Source organism: Gopherus evgoodei, chromosome 4, assembly GCF_007399415.2.
Source record: "Gopherus evgoodei ecotype Sinaloan lineage chromosome 4, rGopEvg1_v1.p, whole genome shotgun sequence".
Classification (NCBI taxonomy): domain Eukaryota; kingdom Metazoa; phylum Chordata; order Testudines; family Testudinidae; genus Gopherus; species Gopherus evgoodei.
Genome location: NC_044325.1, coordinates 75,601,417 through 75,620,753, shown reverse-complemented (window position 1 = coordinate 75,620,753; position 19,337 = coordinate 75,601,417). Strand labels below are relative to the sequence as shown.

Here is a 19,337-nt window from a genome sequence, read left to right as displayed (position 1 = left end):
AAATGGCATAGAAGGGAGCTACTGCCCTTGACTCTCTGTCCCTGTAATCCACACATAATGGGCATTTTGCAACATAGTGAGGGAAGCACCAAAGACCAAGTCAATGAAGTATCCTCTTACCCAGCATGCGAACTATGGCCTCTGAACAAGATTAGCACTGAACATGTATGACCTCTCTCGGCAGTGATGGCTTCACCTACTGTTAACCTCCAAACCCCAGACCCTGGATCAAAAACCTAGGAGAAGTGTGTTATGAAGGCCAACACCTCCAGGTTTTGCCAGACCAGAGGGGAAGTAAATTCCAGAGTTGAGAGCCCCCCTGTGCCCCACTGAGAATACCCAGCCAGCAGCCCCTAGGTGTTCAAACCTTTAGGTCAGCAAAAAAGCACCCCAGCTGATCTCAGCTTCTGGGGTCAGAGGGAGTGATCTCTTTCAGGTGGTCATGAGCCAAACTCAAAGGATGTTTCAGATCACTTAATACCTGAAAGTGAACAGGGACCAGAACAGCTATAGGAAACTGGCTGTAACACATTCAGTACTTTCCCTTCTGCTGGGCAGTCACCTTTGGAACTAGCGATACCTTCCTCAGAAGCATCTGGTGCTGGCTACTATCAGACAGAGGATACTGGACTAAATGGACCTGGGATCTGATCCAGTATGGCAATTTGTGTGTTCCTAACTCAGCTTAAAACGACACTGCACTGATCCCTCCTGAGCTTACTGAAGCAGAACGACCTAGGGGCTAAAACAGCATCAGAGGTCAGTGAGTCAGTTCCGTACTTTCCCACTGCATATGTCGCATTCCCAAGGAGAGCTGGGAAAGAGGCACTACAGGCTTGAATCTCTTTTTGGCTAGCCTAGATTTATTGTGCAGTCACATGGGCTGTGCTGCAATAACAGGGCCTCTAGGTTCCAACAGGAACAACTTCGCAGTCTCTCTCCATCAAGTTCCTTGCAAGCCTTCCCGTCCCTGTTGATGGCCCAGCTCTTGACAGAGTTTTCTCTGTTCAGGATGATACCTTCTGATCCTATCTATAGGTTTTCCATGAAAGCAGCAGGAATAGTGAGTTGCTGGCAGTAGGAATATTCAGCTTTTTTGTTCCCTGGTGGTGAAAAGATCTCCTGCCAGAGACTCTTCTCTGGAAGTGACCGCTGTCACATAAGTACTGGGCAGTTCTGTTTCCTGTAGTTATTTCTTTCACATCTCAGACTGGTCAGATGATCAGTCCCTCAATGCCAGGTTTCGGAGCTCCAACACAGCAGCTTGTCCCTCACCCCCTGACTTCCAGGTCCCTCTGCCTTGCATCTGGCTTCTGCCCCTGCTCTGTCTTTAGAGCCCCACTCCTTTCTGAACTGCTATTAAAGCAGATCAGGAGCCAGTTCTAGCCTCCTAATCTCAGTTTTTCTTGCTGTTTCCCAGCCCCGCTCAGGAAGCAATGGCCTCAAACAGCATCCATTATATGAAGGAAAACAAGCGAAAGGTGACATGGTTTGTTCTTGATGCTTGCTGTGTGGTTGGGGGCATTTCCCGGCATAAAAGGTCCTGCTGTAAATAGGAGTTTGAGCTGAGATTCCAATATAAAGATGAATAGTAAAGAGGAAATCCAAGAATCCTGTGCAGGAAGCAGGGAAATAATCAGAGACAACAGTTTCAGAGGCCAAGAGCAAAAGTGGAAGTGGAGCAATGGGAACAGAATCTACCCCAAATTTACAGGGCCTGGCCCAAGAGAGAAAAATGGAGAATCTCCAAGGATTACCTTCATGTGTTCCAGTGAGTGGGGGCAGCCTGCCTGGGAAAAACAACATTTATTCCTGAGAGGGATGGGCAGGGAGAAGCAGGAACTCAGTAGACAGAAGTGTACACTGGGCTGAGAATCAGGGTATCGAGAAAAGAACGTTCAGGAGATGGCCAGTAACCAGACTTCCTGTGCTGATTAGAGATGTGCCCTGCCAACCAGAGATGCTGGCCTCTTGTGCCATTACTGAACCAGGTGTCAGAGAGGATACACAGGAAAGGGGCTACTGTGGATTCAGTAAACAATGAAAAACACCTCAGTAAGGAGCAACTCTCCATGGGACACAGTATGGAATGGGTAGTGCCTAAGGGGTCTATCCTGGGACTAGGGGACAGAAACAATATTAATGCAAGCCTTGCACTTTGTATCTTCAAAGCACTTTACAAACTGTAACAAGCCCTCACACCCCCAGGAGAGGGGTCAGCACCAACCCATCCTACGGCTGGCAAACTGAAGGTGCAGAGACAGGAAGTCTCTGTTAGCCAAGGCCACCCAGCAAGTTACTGTCACATCAGGGATAAGAACAGTTCTGCTCCATGACTAGATCTTGTCTTTTGGCATAGGTCAGGGGAGGCAACCTATGGCACACAAGCTGGTTTTCAGTGGCACTCGCACTGCCCGGGTTCTGGCCACTGGTCTGAAGGGCTCTGCATTTTAATTTAATTTTAAATGAAGTTTCTTAAACACTTTTAAAACCTTATTTACTTTACATGCAACCATAGTTTAATTATATATTACAGACATAGAAAGAGACCTTCTAAAAACGTTAAAATGTATTACTGGCACACCAATCCTTAAATTAGAGTGAATAAATGAAGACTCAGCACATCACTTTTGAAAGGTTGCTGACCTCTGGTATAGGTGCTTCCAGCCCACGGATATCACAGGATTGCTAGAAACAGGAATAGTACATTAAAATGAGAGAGACAGTAACTAAACCTCTCAAACCCAAACCTGAATGGCTTAGCTGCCTAGAACATGTCACTAGCTAGCTAGGTGGTTTCCCCAAGTTATCCACTCAGAGGTTCAGGTGGCTGTTTGTGGAGCTATCTGCTCTGAGAAGCTACCCCACTTGCTGGTCTTCAGACAGCATTTTTGTAGTCACTAGAGATTTCCCAGGACTCCTTGCAAGTGGACAAATCCTTTCTCTGGGATTAGCCTTACCAAGTTTCCTAGTCCCAGCTCTGCTGGCCCACTGGTGAGGAAAGGGACAGCTCCATTTCTGGCTTTGATGCAGCTAGTCCTGGTAGTATCCATCCCTATGAACACTGGTGCCCAGCCCAAGAGAATTTATTAGTATCATTTCCCCTTCCTAGGTTTGCACATCAGTGATGTTCCCCTCCTTTGAAGGGACTCTTGTGGTTCCAGCTCCTTTCAACTTCCCCACCCAGATGCCTCTAGAGAATACTTGAGCCATAGTTACACAAACCCAGCACTGCCCACAGTTTGTACCTTCACTGTATGGCTTCTCTGGGTCCCAGCTGTATTAATCAAAGACTGAGTTCCTATGAGCTTGTGTGGGCAGGGCTTGTCTCCTTCCTGTTTGTACAGCAGCAAGCACAGGATGGAACTCAGTAAATGACGGCAAGGGAGTGGGGGGCTTCAGCCAGGCCAGAATCTGGCTGCAGTGATAGAAGAGGGAGAGAGAAAGCATGGCCATACAATGAGAAGAGGAGGAGAAGGAAAAACACTTAGCCAGAGGATTTTCTCCTGCTAAACAGAGTGAGCAGATAGCTCTTGATATGCCAGTGTTCTCCATAGCCCTAGAGCAACTGCCTGTGGAAAAAGCCATTGCAGTTTAGGGAAGAGAAAGAAAACAGAGAGTGGCAACAAAGAAAGAGAACAGAGAATGGCTAAGAGCATTGGAGAAAGAAAGCCACAAGAGAGAAGTTTGTTTATTTTTGGAAGGAGACTAGTAGGGGGCAGGAGCAGCCTCTGAGCCTCTCTAGTGTTTTATTCTAGCTTCAGGCTGTTGTTTCATTTAAGAAGAGAGTGTTTCTGTGTGTAAGTTTTAGGCTGGCTATTAGGGGAATGATCAGTAGATCAGGGGGCTCAGCGCTGTAAAGATCCTAGAACAGGCTATGGCCGATGTCTGTGGGGAGAATGAACGATTGTGGAGGGGGATGATTGGGTGATCAAGCAATCATTTCTGGTCTCCCTGTTAACCATTCTTAGCCCTGCTGGCAGGCAAAAGCATCTTCAGCGCTGCTCCTGTCCTTCCAGCAGCTCACAGGCCTCTGGAGTTTCTACATCACTCTTTAGTTGTAGCCAGAACCTGGGCCAGGGCAGCTGATGGAATTTACAGGGTAAAGGAGGGAGTATGGTTCTATGACTGAAGGAGAGGACTAGGTGAGTAGAGACCTATAAGATCTGTTCCTAGCTCTGCCAGTCACTCAGCATGGGATCCCTTGGCCAAGTCTTGTTCCCTCTCTGAGCCTCAGTGTCTCTGTTTGTAAAATGGGGGTAATAAATATCTCCAGGGGGCTGAGAGGCTGAATTAATGTGTTCCAGGCAGTGCAGAGTATTGTTAATAGCACTCGGGTCTCAGAGGGGTAGCCGTGTTAGTCTGGATCTGTAAAAGCATGCATCCGACGAAGTGGGTATTCACCCACGAAAGCTCATGCTCCAGTACGTCTGTTAATCTATAAGGTGTCACAGGACTCTTTGCTGCTTCCATTAATAGCACTGGGGTTGTGGCCCTGTTGGCTGAGTCCCTCATCTGCACTGGCCTCCTCAATGACTGAGTCTTCCAGGGCTGTTGCTCCTGCCTGTGCCACTTAAGGTCTGTGTCAGCTATGTACCCTGAGCCTATTCCCTGCACATGGGTCACACATTTTAGTCATGAATTTATTGCTGCTTGAATGATCTGAACTTCTGCTCCACACAGAAATCACCCAGAGGGCAATGTCCACCCAGATCCCTTAAAGCCATGGGTGCCAATGTACCATCAGTAGGGGCTAGTGAGACTGTTTCACCAGCAGATGTCTCTCCAGCTCAAGCCAAAGTGGTAAGCCCAGAGGTCCCATCCCATGGGGCCTACAGACTACAGTTAAGACAGTACTTATTGCCTGTGACAAGGGAGGCTGGGAGTAGTTTTGTATGACTGAGGCACAGATGGCAGTAAGAGGAATGCTTCCTGCCTCTCAGGCTTCATAGATCTCAGCACTCAGGCTGGCCTCTGACAGGAAGCTGGGGAGGGGAGAAGACCACAGCGGCCAATGATGATGAATTTAAAAATTAACTTATCACACTGTGTAAAAATGTCCTTGGCTCTCACAGTGGCTGGGGTGGGAGGGCCAGGAGCTGAGCCAGCAGGAATTCAGGACATTTAGGTCGTTGGAAGGGTGACTGAAGGTCCTCTGTGTCCTTGCAGGTGGAGCTCATCCATGCTGAGCACCAGTACAGCCTGACGGAAGGCAGAACAAAATCTCCTCTCTCCCCAAGCCCTGTGCTAGGGAGCGAGCGGGAGCAGGATTCAGCCCAGCGGCGCCTCACCTACTATCGGCTGGAGCTGCAGAGTGTTTTGGAGAGCCTGCGGGAGCAACACCTGCTCCGCGAGGACACGGAGCACATGCTGAGAGCCCAGTTTACTGGTACAAAAGGGGGACGGGAACAGAGGAGTTGGGAATACTGATGAGGACCTTGCTGCCCTTTCAGAGACCATGTGTTAAGAGCCTCAGCCTGACATGGGAGTCAGCACAGTGAAGGGGGTGAGACCTGACTCTGGCCTCGGGGAGTACAAGCTGCTCCTGGCCTGTGAACAGCACATTTCTTCTCCTATAGACAGTTAGATATTGTCCCTCCCCCCTTGATGGCAGCAAACCCAGGGGTGGGGTTTTTGTACCCACTTTGCCCCCCATCCCTTTGGAGCTCTAGGGCCTTGTACCTACTAGAGCGCTAAGTATACCTCAGGGAAAGGGCCCCATGCCTGCTCTCTGCCATAATCTGCAGTAGAGAAGGGTACCTACTCTCTGCAGGTCTTTCCCACAAAATAAGCCCCAGCCCAGGGGCTTTCACCATACTCTCTACCCCATCCCCAATACCTATCTCTTTGCTCTAGCAGACCTGCAGCTTGACTTGTGCTATGAAGGAACCCAGCACGGGAGCTACCCGGCCACCATGCGCAACTTTGCCGTCTCGCTTCATCTGTTCTCAGCCAAGGCCTATGAGTGCGTGGCAAGGACTTTCCAGCTGCCAGAACCCACCACCTTGCATGCGTGCGTCTCTCCTACATGCATCATACCCTCCGCTGTTGGACAAATGTTATTAGGAAATCTCCACCAGCACTGGGCACAGGCCTACAGAGTCTCATTCTTGAGCTCTGTCTCTGATAAACAGAGCCTGCTAGGAAGATGTAATTACGAGAGGCTGTTGAGCAAGGGAGGTCCCAGCACCTCTCAGCACAGCTACAAGAGGCCATGTTTCGGAACTGAACCCTGCTGTCTTGCAGAGGGGCCTGGATTCTCTTTCAGGCCTCATGGGAGAGTGTGGCAGATCAAGCCAAACCACAGCACTAGGCAACACATACAAAATCAAGAGAAGAAAGTGCAGGAGCTATGAGAGCAACCTTCACTTATTCCAGGGAGCAGGGCTGGAGGCCAGAGGACCATTGTTTCAGTGTCCAAGAAGGACAAGAAGGGAGAAGCAGGAACCTGCCAGTCAGTTACTTAGACATTGGCCCTAGGCCAGGGGTGGAAATTGTATGGCAGGCCATGAATGCTCACAAAATTGGGATTGGGGTGCAGAAGGGAATGAAGGATCCAGCTGGGGGCATGGGCTCTGAGGTGGGGCCAGAAAAGAGTTCAGGGTGCGAGAGGGAGCTCCGGACTGGGGCAGGGGGGTTGGAGGTGCAGGAGGGGGCTCCGGGCTGAGACTGAGGGGTTTGGAGGATGGGAGGGGGATAAGGGGTGGGGCAAGGGGTTGGGGCACGGGAGGAGGGCAGGCTCTGGGGTGCATGTACCTCAAGCAGCTCCCAGAAGCAGCAGCATGTCCCCCCTCTGGCTCCTACCTAGAGACGCAGCCAGGCGTCTCTGCACGCTGCCTCATCTGCAGATGCCATCCTGGCAGCTCCCATTAGCCATGGTTCCTGGCCAGTGGGAGCTGCGGGGGCGTTGCTTTGGGCAGGGTCACCATGTGGAGCCCTCTGGCTGCCCCTATGTGTAGGAGCCGGAGGGAGAACATGCTGCTGTTTCTGGGAGCCTCACAGAGAGAGGCAAGCTCCTGACCCTGCTCCCTGGCTGGAGTGGGACAAGCCCTGGACCCTGCTCCTTGGCGGGAGCTCGAGGGCTAGATTAAAACATCTGGAGGGCCAGATGTGGCCCACGGACCATAGTTTGCCCACCCCTGTCCCAGGCTGAGGATCAGGGAGCTGATATGTAAACATTTGGGTGATGTGGCCAATAACAGGCAAATACTGGGCTTAATGAGAAGAGGGATTGTCAGCCTCCAGTGCCATTAATGAGCCACAAGAGAGAGAGGGACCAGTGCGGCTTCACACAGAGATTAATAGAGAACCACAAAGTGGTGAGGGGAGCAAAGAGGGGAAACAGCAGGGATCAGAGACAGGCTTTCTAGCCAGCCACCTAGAGGCTGGCGTGGTATCAGATTTACTGACAGCCCTGATGCAGACACATAGGAAACAGGGGGGCAAACAGCTGAAGGGGCTGGGACAGCGAGAGCTGAAGACGCAAAGATGCATCAGTCTGAGACACCCTTACACCCAGGGAGGGGAGAGGACACAGGTGTAAACTGGGGGAAGAGAAGGAGGGGTGACTAGTCTGAAGAGCCGATGGGATGGGATGGAGAATAAGAAGTTTGAGGTACTGTGCAGTAGCATTCAGATGTGTCTCTAGGCAAATGGCATGTAATACTAAAGTGGTAACAGTGCTGCTCTCCCTAGTCCTGGGGCAGCCAGAACACGAAGTGCAGTTCTCAGCTCCACACCTGAGAAGAAAATGGGAAGAAAAAAGAGCAAACAAACCAGAAAGACAGTTCTGGGATTAGAGGGCAGGACAGATGAGGAGAACCCAAGGAGGGTTAACTGAAAGAGGCTTATGAGAGAGGAGCATGCCTGTTGTCCGAATACCAATGAGAGACGGAAGGGAGCTTAGCCTCAGGCTGCCTCTGCTTCTCTTGTCCTCAGTGGGGATGACAAGGGTGGGGGAGTTTAGCTTAAACACCAGCTTGTGTCTCTTTCCTCACAGATCCCATGGGAAGAATCCCCTCCAGGTGTGTGGCTGCATCCTCACCTTTCGTATTCTCTGAAAGTTATATTACTTGCCAATGAATGTCCTGTTCCTATCACAGTATGGGGCTTTTGCAGCTTCCCTCTTGGGTAACCATCCTCTGTGTTCTCTGTTGCAGGTGGCTCTCAAACCCAGACTACAGGCCAGGGTTCAGCCAGCAAGTCTTTAGTGAACTGGTAGAGAGATCACAGGCAGGGGACAAAGACTTCCAGTCCTGTTCTCTGCTCATTGGTGCGATGTCATTGGAGAGGAGAATCCAGTATGACCAGCACACCAACAGCATGCAGGGGCTCGTGGACTTTGGTGCTGGGAATTATGATGCAGATGAGGTGCCAGCAGCAGGAGAAGCCCTCATGCTTGTGGCAGTAGGATTCCAAGGGCATTGGATAGCTCCTCTCGGCTATTTCCTCCTTGCCACGCTCACTGGTGACGTGCAGTCCCAGCTCTTGCGTCACTGTATCCTCAAACTGTACAGCATTGGCCTGCAGGTGGTCTCTGTTACTTCAGATGCCACGGCCCCCAATGTGGACACAGCCAGGCGGCTGGGGGTGCTGGTGGATGGAGTCTCTGTGAAGTCAACATTTTTCCACCCTGCCAACCCTGCACTGGAAATCGCATATTTCTTTGACCCCTGCCATCTGCTCACGCTGGTTCACAACACGCTGCAGGTATATGGCAGACTCCAGGTGTGCAGCAAGGCCATCTGCTGGGACTATGTCCTGCACCTAGGGGTTCTGCAGGAGCAGGAGGTGCTCCGGGCTGCCCACAAGCTTAGTGGGGTCAGCCTATCTGGGCAGCAGGTGTGGGGGAATGGTGCTGCACAGCTGTTCAGTGAGAGCACGGCCCAGGCCCTGCACTTTGCAGCCAGCCTAGGCTTGTCCCAGTTTCTGGGGCACGAAACCACATCGCACTTTATCACCCTGCTCAGTGCAGTGTTTGATGTGTGCAGCAGTCGGAGCGTCCACGCTAAGGGTCCCAAAGCGCCGCTGTCCCTCGCCAGTTATGACTCCCTCAGTAACCTTTGCAACGAGTATGAGAACCTGCTGCGCAAGCTGCGCAATGGCACTGGGGAGCTGCTAGGGCTGAGCAGACATCGCTGGGGCTTTCTGGGCTTCCTGATAAACCTGCGCAGCTTGCAGTGGATGGCAAAAACTTATCTGGAGGCAGAGGACAGGCCTGTACCATATTTGCTCACCGGCTGGTGGAGCCTGGACCCTTTGGAGTGGTGCTGGGGAGCCATTCGGCAGGGTTGTGAGGAGAGAGGGATTACCACAGCACAGGCTTTCCAATCTGCATACAGACATATCCTGTGCAAAGGTCTTGCTGGGCTGCGACACAATACACTCAATCTGCTGGACATGTCCTTGAGCAGACGGGCCAGCCTCCAACTGCAGGCCTCCTGGCCACTGGGAAAGGGGCAAGTCTGGCTGAATCATTGGTGCCCAGGTTCCAGACAGGATACCAATGCCATAGACTTATCTCCATCCCTCCTTTCATGGTTAGAGGAAGACACAACCACCTATGTTTCATGTTTTGTAGTGCGGAAACTCCTGCCGCTCCTCACCTGCGCTGAGTGTCGAGCTGCCCTGATGTCCCCTTCTGGGGTGGAGCCTGCAGGCAGTGCCCTAATGTGTGTGAAGAACAAGGGAAGGCAGTTCCTCCCTGCAGAGTCTGTTCAAAGGGTGATCCGCAGGGCAAAGAAGATCTTTGGCCTTTCCACATGGTTCTTTAGAGACTCCAGGCAGCACAGAAGCTGGGGCTTGGTGCTAGAGCTGGCCATCTTGGCAGATGTGAGTGAGGAGCGAGGCCTTTTCCCATCTCTTCATGATCATCTCTTTGAAAGCAACATGCTTGTTTCCAATCACTATGTCACTATCCTCCAGGGTCTTGTGCGAATCTTCTTGGAGCTGCATTCAGTACAGTTGGGGGCAGCACAGGGACCAGAGTTGGGACAGTCCATTTGGGTAAGTTGCTCCAAGGAAGCTAACAGTGAGCAGAGCCAGGGCAATGCCAGCAGCCAGTGGAGGAACTGGTCCTGTTAGACACCTGGACTCAAACAATGGTTTCATGCTCCTTGAAGAGCAGTTGACTGGACTTTGGGGAGAAAGGCCAGTCTGAGCTGCAGGAGAGGCGGGCTGGGCTCATAGCCCAGATCCTATTTAGGCTATGAATTCTGAGCAGCAGAGTTTAACAAGACCTTGAGAAACTGACAGTGTTTTAAATGCAATTTTTGTATCAACCTTCCTTTGTTCAGGGGTTTTAATTGCAGAACTGGAGGAACAGGCCAAAGTCAAACCAACTGCCTTAGAGGGAGAAGACGGTTGTTGTGAGAGAAGGTAAAGAGATTCTTTCCTTGAAACAGAATGGATACTCGGTTCCTATAGCCTGTATAGCAGCTCCAGAGCAATATGGCTGCCTAGCACTTCAGTGATCCTCATCACCCTAGTTTTTGAGCTTCACAATACCCCTTGCCCCAGGAGCTCAGGAAGTAAAGTGATCTCTGTGTACCGATACGGAACTACAACTCAGGGAATAAGTAACTTGATCAAGGTCACATGCACTGTGGTAGAGCCAGAGGTGAAACTCAGATCTCCTGAGTGTCTGTCCAGTGGCCTAACCACAGCACTATCATCTCTTTTCAAACTCAGTCCTTCCAAATCTTTGAGCAGAGGCAAGAGACCTATCTGAGCTCCCCTACCCCATCCTTTCAAGTTCTCCAAATCTACCCTCTACCCCACTTTCTAGTAGCAGCCACAGTGTGTGAGGCACTTTCCAAATAAGGAAGAAGGCAGGATCCCCAGCCACAGGCTGGGCAGGCACTAGAGGGTAGGAGTGTAACATACAGCTAAGGAGGTGAAAGCAGTAAATGGCCACTTGTACGGGGGCTGGCAGAGAATCCAGCAACGAAGAAGTTACACTCATCAAGGTGGGAGATGACAAGGGTTGGACTGAGCGTTTCAAGGAGTGGGATGCAGCAAGATCTTGGAGGAAGGAGCGGCAGATTTTGGATTCAGCCTAGATGTGCAGGGAGAGAGAGCTATTGAAGAGAGCAGTTTATAGGCTCAAGTGCCAAGGAGAATGATGGGATAGGAATGTTGCTAGTGGAAAAGGGAAAGAGTGGGAGCTCAGTTCTAACCTACTGAGTGCAAGACAGGCTGAAATGAAGGCTTGCATAGAGGAAGACATGAATCTGCAAACCCAGTGAGAGATGCTGTGAGGAAAAGGATGGTGCAGTGAAGCAAGCAGAGATCAGGGGACAATCAGTAGAGGCCAGCCGAAGTTGAAAGAGGATGCAGTTGATGGCACTGAAAGCAGCAAGGAGGTCAAGAAGGCTAACCGTTGTGAAATTTGGCCAGGAAAATCTCATTAGGGACCTTGCTTAGACCAGAGACCTGTCTTAAAGACACATCATGCTAAATACCTGATTTCCTCTCACTGTCTCCTTCCCCACAGCAAGTGTCTGTTCTGAATACACCATTTTCATTCATCCACTGCTTAGTCTCTCCCTGAGAGCCTGGGTGGCCTAGTACAAATATGGAGAGTCTCACTGCATGACTGTCCTCCAGCCCTCACCCTGATGGCAGCACTGCACTAGGTTTGGAGTTGTTCCTTCGTTCACAGGCTCTAGTTACATCTTTTGGGAGGTGTCTTTAAACCCAGTTTGCAGGTTTCCCCCCTCATTTTATTAAGTCAGTTTATTCTTGTGCTGTTATCAACCTTTCCGATCCCATTTTCGGTTGGTTCATCCCTTGCCAACTCTCCTCACCACTTCCTCCATGGATTTTTCTATCCAGCTACACTGATCTTACCCAGTGGCTTTAGTTCCAGCTTTGGTACAGTCCCTTCCATGAGGTGCCTCTGATCAGCCTATCATCATCCAGTTACAGCCTGCTCTGGGGCTGCTGTTGTCATTGGCAAAAAAGAACTTCATCTGCAAAGCTTCGGCCCATTAACCTGGCTACCAGGTCATTTGATTTCTGCTGCCTTCTGCACATGGGCAGAGTCTAATTGCCTGAGCAACAGAGCTGAGGCAGCCCTAGTTAATAACACAGCCTGACCTTCAGTCGGAGAAAGCCACCATCCAGCACTGAGTGACTATGGCCTTGGGCTAGGTCAATAAATAGCAGAAATGCAGAGGGCGAGGGGCAGATATGGCTTGTTGCAACAGTTCACTGGGGTGCTGGTCAGGTTTCCACACTCTCACACCTGTTGCAGTGCTACAATCCTAGTGCCAAGCAACCCTACCACACAGAAACCAGCTGCAGCAGGTGCTCCATAGGGCCCCAGTTGGGGCTGCTACAGACCCACAGGAAAGTGCTCATCTGCTGCTCATCAACTTTGACATATCTACAAAAGAACAAGTACACAAAGTGGGGTGGGGGGAAGAGATAGGGAGGTTGTAAATTTAAATCCTATCTGCAACAAGCAACAGCACCAAGTGCTACGAAGGACCTGGGTTACCCATTACCCATAGGGCGGTTGGTGTATGTTAAATGCCCCTATCAACCCCCAGCCATAGATGGAAACAATTTTCCCAGCTTGTTCTGGGTTTCACAGTAACCTCTCTCACCCCAGAGACTATGGGGCTGCTGCATGGGCCACAGTAATAGATGGACCAGCTCAGGTGGTAGCTAAGTCAGCTGCTGCTTTATTGTGGAGCTATTGAAAGAGACGTGATCATCATCATCATACCCTCTTCTACTACTTCTGCCAAGCAGGTTCACAGGCCCTCCTATACCACCCAGGATAGCCAGGCACAGGTTTCTCCTTCCCAGCATACAGAAGCCTTCACTGCTAACTCAAGGTAGGCTTTCCCAGAAGGGCTTCGCTATTGTTATTGATTTCATGTGGAAGGCACTTACATCCTGTGGTGCCTGGGGGCATAAGTAATATAAAAACACTTGCATAGAAAAATACAATTTATTTAAGAAATAATGTAGTTAGTACCATGGTGGTCTGTTGTTGTTTAATTTTGCTGTATTCAGAATCTCAGTGTCAGCAACTAGTTCCTGGTTAGCTTTTTGGCTCTCCCAGAGTATCACATGCAACCACATGGTGTGACAGTGTGGATTGGGACAGGGCCTATGGAAACTTCACAGTCCCTGATTGAATCTTAACATTAAAGCTCATTTTCCATTCAGTGGAGGAATGGGACAAGTTTTAATACAAACAGGGCTATAGTTTAACATCATCCAAGCATTTAACTCTGAACCTTTCAACAGGTTTCTGTATCTGTTTTAGACAGATTCCTAAAACGATTTCTGGTTTAAGAACCCCAAACCACATTAACCAATTATGGCAAAGGGCATTTGGCTCCATTATAGTTTTGTATCCATTTTGATCTGTCAGATCTCTGACAACATCAGAAGTTTGTCAGGCCATAATTGTATCAGTCTGGTAAACAAGTATACACACAGCTATTTGTACAGAGTTCTGCACTATGGGGCAATCACCAGCAGATGTATTAAGTAGGGTTGGTTTGTTTTTAATTAAATTCTTCACTACTAAGCCTCTATATTCGGTTAATCCATTTGTTTATACGAATCTCATATTCTGTCATGCCAAAGTACAGATTCCAGCAAAGTCCAAAACCTCCCCATTCTTAATGTGTGGGCCTCTTGTCCATTAATACAGTCCTTGGCATTTTATGGAATTCCCAGTGTGCAAACTTGATTTTCTGGATCTGGTCACACAAGCTGTGGTGTATTTAAGTGTTGATATTACTGAAAAGTTGCAATCAGTCCATTATGATCAAGTAGTCATGTTTTCTCAGGACAAACAAAACCTGTTCAGACTTTGTCCTCTGGAGGTGCAAATTGTTCATTCTGTATCAGGTTATTTCAGCTTTGCTTCTCGGTACCTCCTACCATCTTTCACATACAGTCACCATTTTTTCAATGTCACTCTTCATCCCTGGCCAGAATACAATTTTTAAAAAGGAGAATTGTGGACTGTCATTTGAAATTGCCCTTCCTATGTTCTTCCAAATATTTCCTTGTCACTGTGGGAAGGCGTATTTGTCCTTTTCTGTGAATGGTTATGAAAACTCTCATATACGTTAGGAATATATAGGTGGGAAGACTAGATTTCTCCATTTATTACATAAATGTATTGTTTTGTAGGGTTTTATACTTGGCCTGTTTTCCCTCTAGCTCATCTCATGTTCCTCTTCAGGATACTTCTATCCCAGGGGTAGGTAACCTATGGCATGTGTGCCAAAGGCGGCACACGAGCTGATTTTCAGTGGCACTCACACTGCCTGGGTCTGGGGAGGCTCTGCATTTTAATTTGGGGGGAGGGATAGCTCAATGGTTTGAGCATTGGCCTGCTAAATCCAGGGTTGTGAGTTTAATCCTTGAGGAGGCTACTTAAGGATCTGGGCAAAAATCAGTACTTGGTCCTGCTAGTGAAGGCAGGGGCTGAACTTGATGACCTTTCGAGGTCCCTTCCAGTTCGAGGAGATAGATATATCTCCAATGTATTATTTTTTTATTATTAATTTAATTTTAAATGAAGCTTCTTAAACATTTAAAAACCTTATTTACTTTACATACAACAATAGTTTAGTTATATATTATAGACTTATAGAAAGAGACCTTCTAAAAATGTTAATGTATTAGTGGCACGCGAAACCTTAAATTAGAGTGAATAAATGAAGACTCGGCATACCACTTCTGAGAGGTTGCCAACCCCTGTTCTATCCTGTTCATGTGTACTATCACTATTTGTTCTAGGTCATCTGGCTGCGGGTCAGTGAAGGGAGCACATGCAATTTACTAAGCGATGCCCTAGCTGGAACTTCAGGCTCATGGTAAAGGAGTAGCTGCATCCCTGCTTACACCTCTCCATGTCCTTCTGTAGGCCATAATCAGTGGTTTATGCTCCATTTCAGCTTGAGGATTCATAACTCTCTCTAGTCAAACTCTATGGTGATCGGCAAGGACTAGCATCTTTTCAGTGGGACATTTTCTGCCAAGCATGCTCCTTGTAGGGAGCCATCAGTCCCACTCTTTTTGAAATCTCTTTAGAGACTCTTCCTGTGAATCAAAGCATTGCTAGAGTAGTTCTCTATGCTAGGCTTGAATTCTGACACACTCTGCCATCCAAATCTATTCTGTTTATCTCTGAAGCAATTTTACTGGAAGTTGTTTGAGCTGCATAGGTAGGTACAAGCTTACTGAGCTAAATAAACATGCCTTGCAGTCTCAGAATTCCTTTAGCTTTGGGTCTCTGCATATTCACTAGTGCTTGAATCTTACGAATCTGCTCAATTTCAGTAACTTAAAATGGACACTTAAGCCTCATTCACTTGAAGGTTGTTACTTCTTATGGTTTCCAGTCCCCTCTAGAGTTGTTCCTGAAGTTCAGGAATGGTGCTGCTCCAGATTATGATGGTATCAATGTACATTTTCACTCCTGAGACACCTTCCTGAACCTGGCACAATGTGCAGAGAAATACCTCCTGGTGCCAAATACACCTCTACCCCTATTCAACGTGACCCAATATAACACAGGTTCGCATACAAAGCAGTAAAGCTGCGCTCTGGCGGATCAGGGTGTCAGCTCCTAGCTTCAGCACTCCGTTTCCCGCCAGTGAACACAGGGAGGTTGGGGAAAGGACGCCCCCTGTATTCACCTATGGTGGGAAGCAGAGAGCCACGGCTGGGAGCTGGTGGAGTGCAGCGGGCTGGGGCCGGGCTGCTCCACTTCCTACCACTACCAGTGAGTGCAGGACCTTTCCCTCAACACACCCCTGCCCCCCCCCGAGCGACACGGCTGGGGCTGGGGCAAGGAAAGCAGAGTGGGCCTAGGCCGTGGTGCTCCGCTTCCTGCCGCAGGTGATACGGGGGGGTGTCCTTTCCCCAACTTCCACGCACTCACTGGTGGCAGGAAGCAGAGCGCCACAGCTGGGAGCTGGTGGAGTGGAGTGGGCTGGGCTGCTCCGCTTCCTGCTGCTGCCGGTGAGTGCCTGTCAGGAGGTGGGGTGTGTGTGTGTGTGTGTGTGTGTGGATAGAAGTCAGGGAGCAGGGGGGTTGGGTTGGGGTCCTGGGCATGATTAGGGACAGGGGTCTCTGGAGGGGGCAGTCAGGGGACAAGGAGCAGGGGGGCCGAAACAAATTCGATATAACATGCTCTCACCTATAGCATGGTAAGATTTGTCTCCAGAGGACCCCGTTATATGGGGATAGAGGTGTATATCCCAAAAGGCAACCTCATGATGCATTGGAAATGCAAATATCAAAGCTTTGTGGCCAGGGCCATCTCTTAAACCCTGTCAATACATCCATTGTGATGAAGAATTTGGCTTCTACCATCACAGCAGACATTTTACTACTTGTGTTTTTGGTAACTCCTTAGGCAGACTCAAAACACTGTGCTGACCCTGCTTTCTGTGTCTACAGTTAAAGAAGTGAACCTGGCTGTTGGTTCTCCTCTGAATGTCTTAGTGCTCTTTTTCTAGTCTAAGACTTTAGAACTTTTTTGTTGGCCTGTATAACATCTGGGTTACTAGAATGCATCGTGCTTGTTTTCCAGTTCTCGCTTTCATGTTTGGCCCAAGTTTGTCATTAGTTATTCTGACTCTGGCAGGTATCTTCTCAACTTTTCATGGGCCAAGCACCTCGTGTGTAAGTGCAGTTACCTTCCTCAGTGAAATTCTAAGTGCTGTTTTTACAATCTTGCCTCTGTATCCCAGTGATATTCACTTGCCCAGGACTGAAATCTTACAGTGAAAAATTAATTCCAATCTCACCTTTAGTTTTGCACTTCAAATGTCTCCTGTTACATTTATTTGGGTTCCTACAGCCATTCTGTAGGTCACATGTAGGCCAAAATCGAGGCCCCTAGGCTAGCCACATGATATTTGAATGCTAACACCATGAACTTCAGACCCCGAGCTGATCTCAATTGCCCCAGTGGAACAAAGATGGAGAGACTACCCAGGCCATAAAAGGCTTTATAAATCACCATCACTGAATGGCACCTGGAAATAGTTGGGAAGCTAGTGGAACTGGGCTAAGGTAGCTTCTGTTGTGAAGCAGGTAGGTGCATTCTATACCATATATTGCTTCTAAATGGTCTGCAAGCACTGAACCCCATGTAGAGTGCAATACAGTCATCCAGTTGCAAGTCAAGGGCCTGAAGGATGTGGGAGAGGGTCTCGGCCATGTGAGAAGTGCTCATAAGTACCTTTACAGACAGAAAAGGTAGTTGAGCTACAGTTATCAAGGATCCAAAAACCCACTTCAAACTAAAAGTGCCATGAACTTGAGTGGGGTAGGTAGCAAGCCTCCTCTCCCCTATGTCAACTTCATCTTATCAGAGGCTCCAAAAAGGTACATCATCCACTTCCCAGCCAGATAGTAGGAAAGTAGAGAGAGTGCACCATCCTTGGTCTGATGACACCCTGGACATATTTTGTGACACTTCAGCATCCCCCCAGCTGTCTGGCATAAATATTGACTAGGATGGGAAACTCAGTTGAACCTCAAGATCTTGGTTGGCTCCACTTATCCTGCAGGAGCCCAGAGCACGCCCACTGCAGCCACAGTGCCCCCAGCCTTGGTGCACCAGACAGGCAGTGCAGCCCCAGCACCGGCTGCCTTGAGTCCCTGTAGGAGGCAAGCCAGCTAACCCCAGTCAGCCTGGGCCAGGGTAGAGGACTGGAAACTGTAGGAGTGGACCTGGCCTAGGGGCAGAGCAGGGGCAGGCCCAAGCTAGGCTGTTTAGGGAGGCACAGCCTGCCCCTGCTTATGATACCCACCACCCATACTCAAGATGCTCCACCTGGGATAGCCCTTTGGGCAGGTGAGCAATAATCAGACCTACTGTACTGGATCTTTGGAAGAGAAAAGAATAGAATAGAGCCACTCAAGCTAGGTCAGCTACTCCAGCTGCAGTCACAGAGCAATCAATGAGACCTAAAGGTGAATGGTATTGAAAGCTGCCAGCAGATCTAAATGAATTACCATGGACGCTTGGCTTTTGCCAGTCCCTGTGGGAAGGGGACCCAAGACCACACCTGAAAGGGTCCAAAAAGGAAGCTACACTAAGGTTTCCTCACAGCAATGTGTCTTAAAAGTTTCCCTAAAGAGGGAAGCTTAGTAACAGAGCAGCCTTCAACCAACCATGGACCCCAGAGCTCTCAGCTAGATTTTACAAGCAGAAGCAGAGTGGCAAAGGTATCAGTATGTCCCAATAGCCCATCCCAGCACAAGACATTAAGACCCCTCCAAATCCCTACAGTGCCCAGAGGCAGCAGCAGTCTTTACTCAAGTTTTGTTTATTAGAAAATCCCTACAGCTCTAGAATTTTAAAATGAAGCATTGATTACAAGAAATAGTGTCCCCAGAGAGTCCAGAAATTGCTACATATGCTGTTGATGTGGGTTAGGGGCCCAGCAGTGACCTGGTGACCTCTGCAGGAGATGCTGATATACATGTGAGACACACACACACACACCCCTCAGGATGAAAGTAGCAATCATGATCCCACCCTCTTGACATAGTTAGCAGGATAGAGTCCAACCTGGCCGGTGCGAAGCCGGCCTTTGCACCAGCCCTGCTCATCCTCTTCACTGATCTTCATTAGCTCCTCACCTAAAAGAGGAAACAGCACAAACTTTGCCACTAGAAAAGAGTCAAGAGTCCATACACCTTCCAGTGTCTGGATAGCTCCCTAGGGGCAAGGGAGCATGACCCCCTGCTTAGAAGTACAGTATCTCCTCCTCACTTAATGTTTCGGTTAACATTGTTTTGTTGCTGATCAATTAGAGAACATGCTCATTTAAAATGGACAATGTTCCCTTAAGTTGTTTGGCAGCCACCTGCTTTATCCACTACTTACAGAAAGAGCAGCCGGTTGGAACTAGCTGGTGAGGTCTTGGAACCAGGGTGGATCAGCAGCCCCCCTATCAGCTCCCCACTCCCGTAAGTTCCCTGTGCAGCAGTGGCCCAGCAGACTATCAGTTGCTGGGCAGTTCAGCTGTCCCTCCCCCCCACTGCCATTTGCTGCTCCCAGGAGCCTCCTGCTTGCTGTGGGACAGGGGGAGAAGGGAGAGTGCTGATATCAGGATGTCCCCCTCTCCCTCACTCCTGCCCCCCATTCCTGTACCCCATCTCCACAGGGGTGGGGAATAGGACAAGGCTCAGGATGGAGGGAGCAGCTGCTGTCTCAACTTGCTGATCTACTTAAAAAAGGCAGTGTACTTAGAGTGGTGTCAGGCATACTTAAAGGGGCAATGTGCGTCTCTTCTCCCCTTCCCCCCACCCCCATGTGTGTCTCCCTCTCTCTCACA

The 19,337-nt window shown here is 49.3% G+C and overlaps 1 protein-coding gene across 10 annotated transcripts in view; it reads right to left on the bottom strand.

The window, feature by feature from the left end:
* Positions 1–18,305: 18,305 nt before the first annotated feature.
* The window catches only part of PACSIN3 (protein kinase C and casein kinase substrate in neurons 3), a 31,321-nt gene continuing 30,289 nt past the window's right edge, over positions 18,306–19,337 (bottom strand). For 9 of the 10 annotated variants that reach the window (XM_030559886.1, XM_030559885.1, XM_030559891.1 and 6 more), the window contains one exon: positions 18,306–18,639. In XM_030559886.1, the coding sequence (XP_030415746.1) occupies positions 18,524–18,639 (116 nt within the window). In that variant the 3' untranslated portion in view covers positions 18,306–18,523. The remainder of the gene's footprint in view (positions 18,640–19,337) is intronic. The other variant, XM_030559893.1, reaches the window with a different exon arrangement.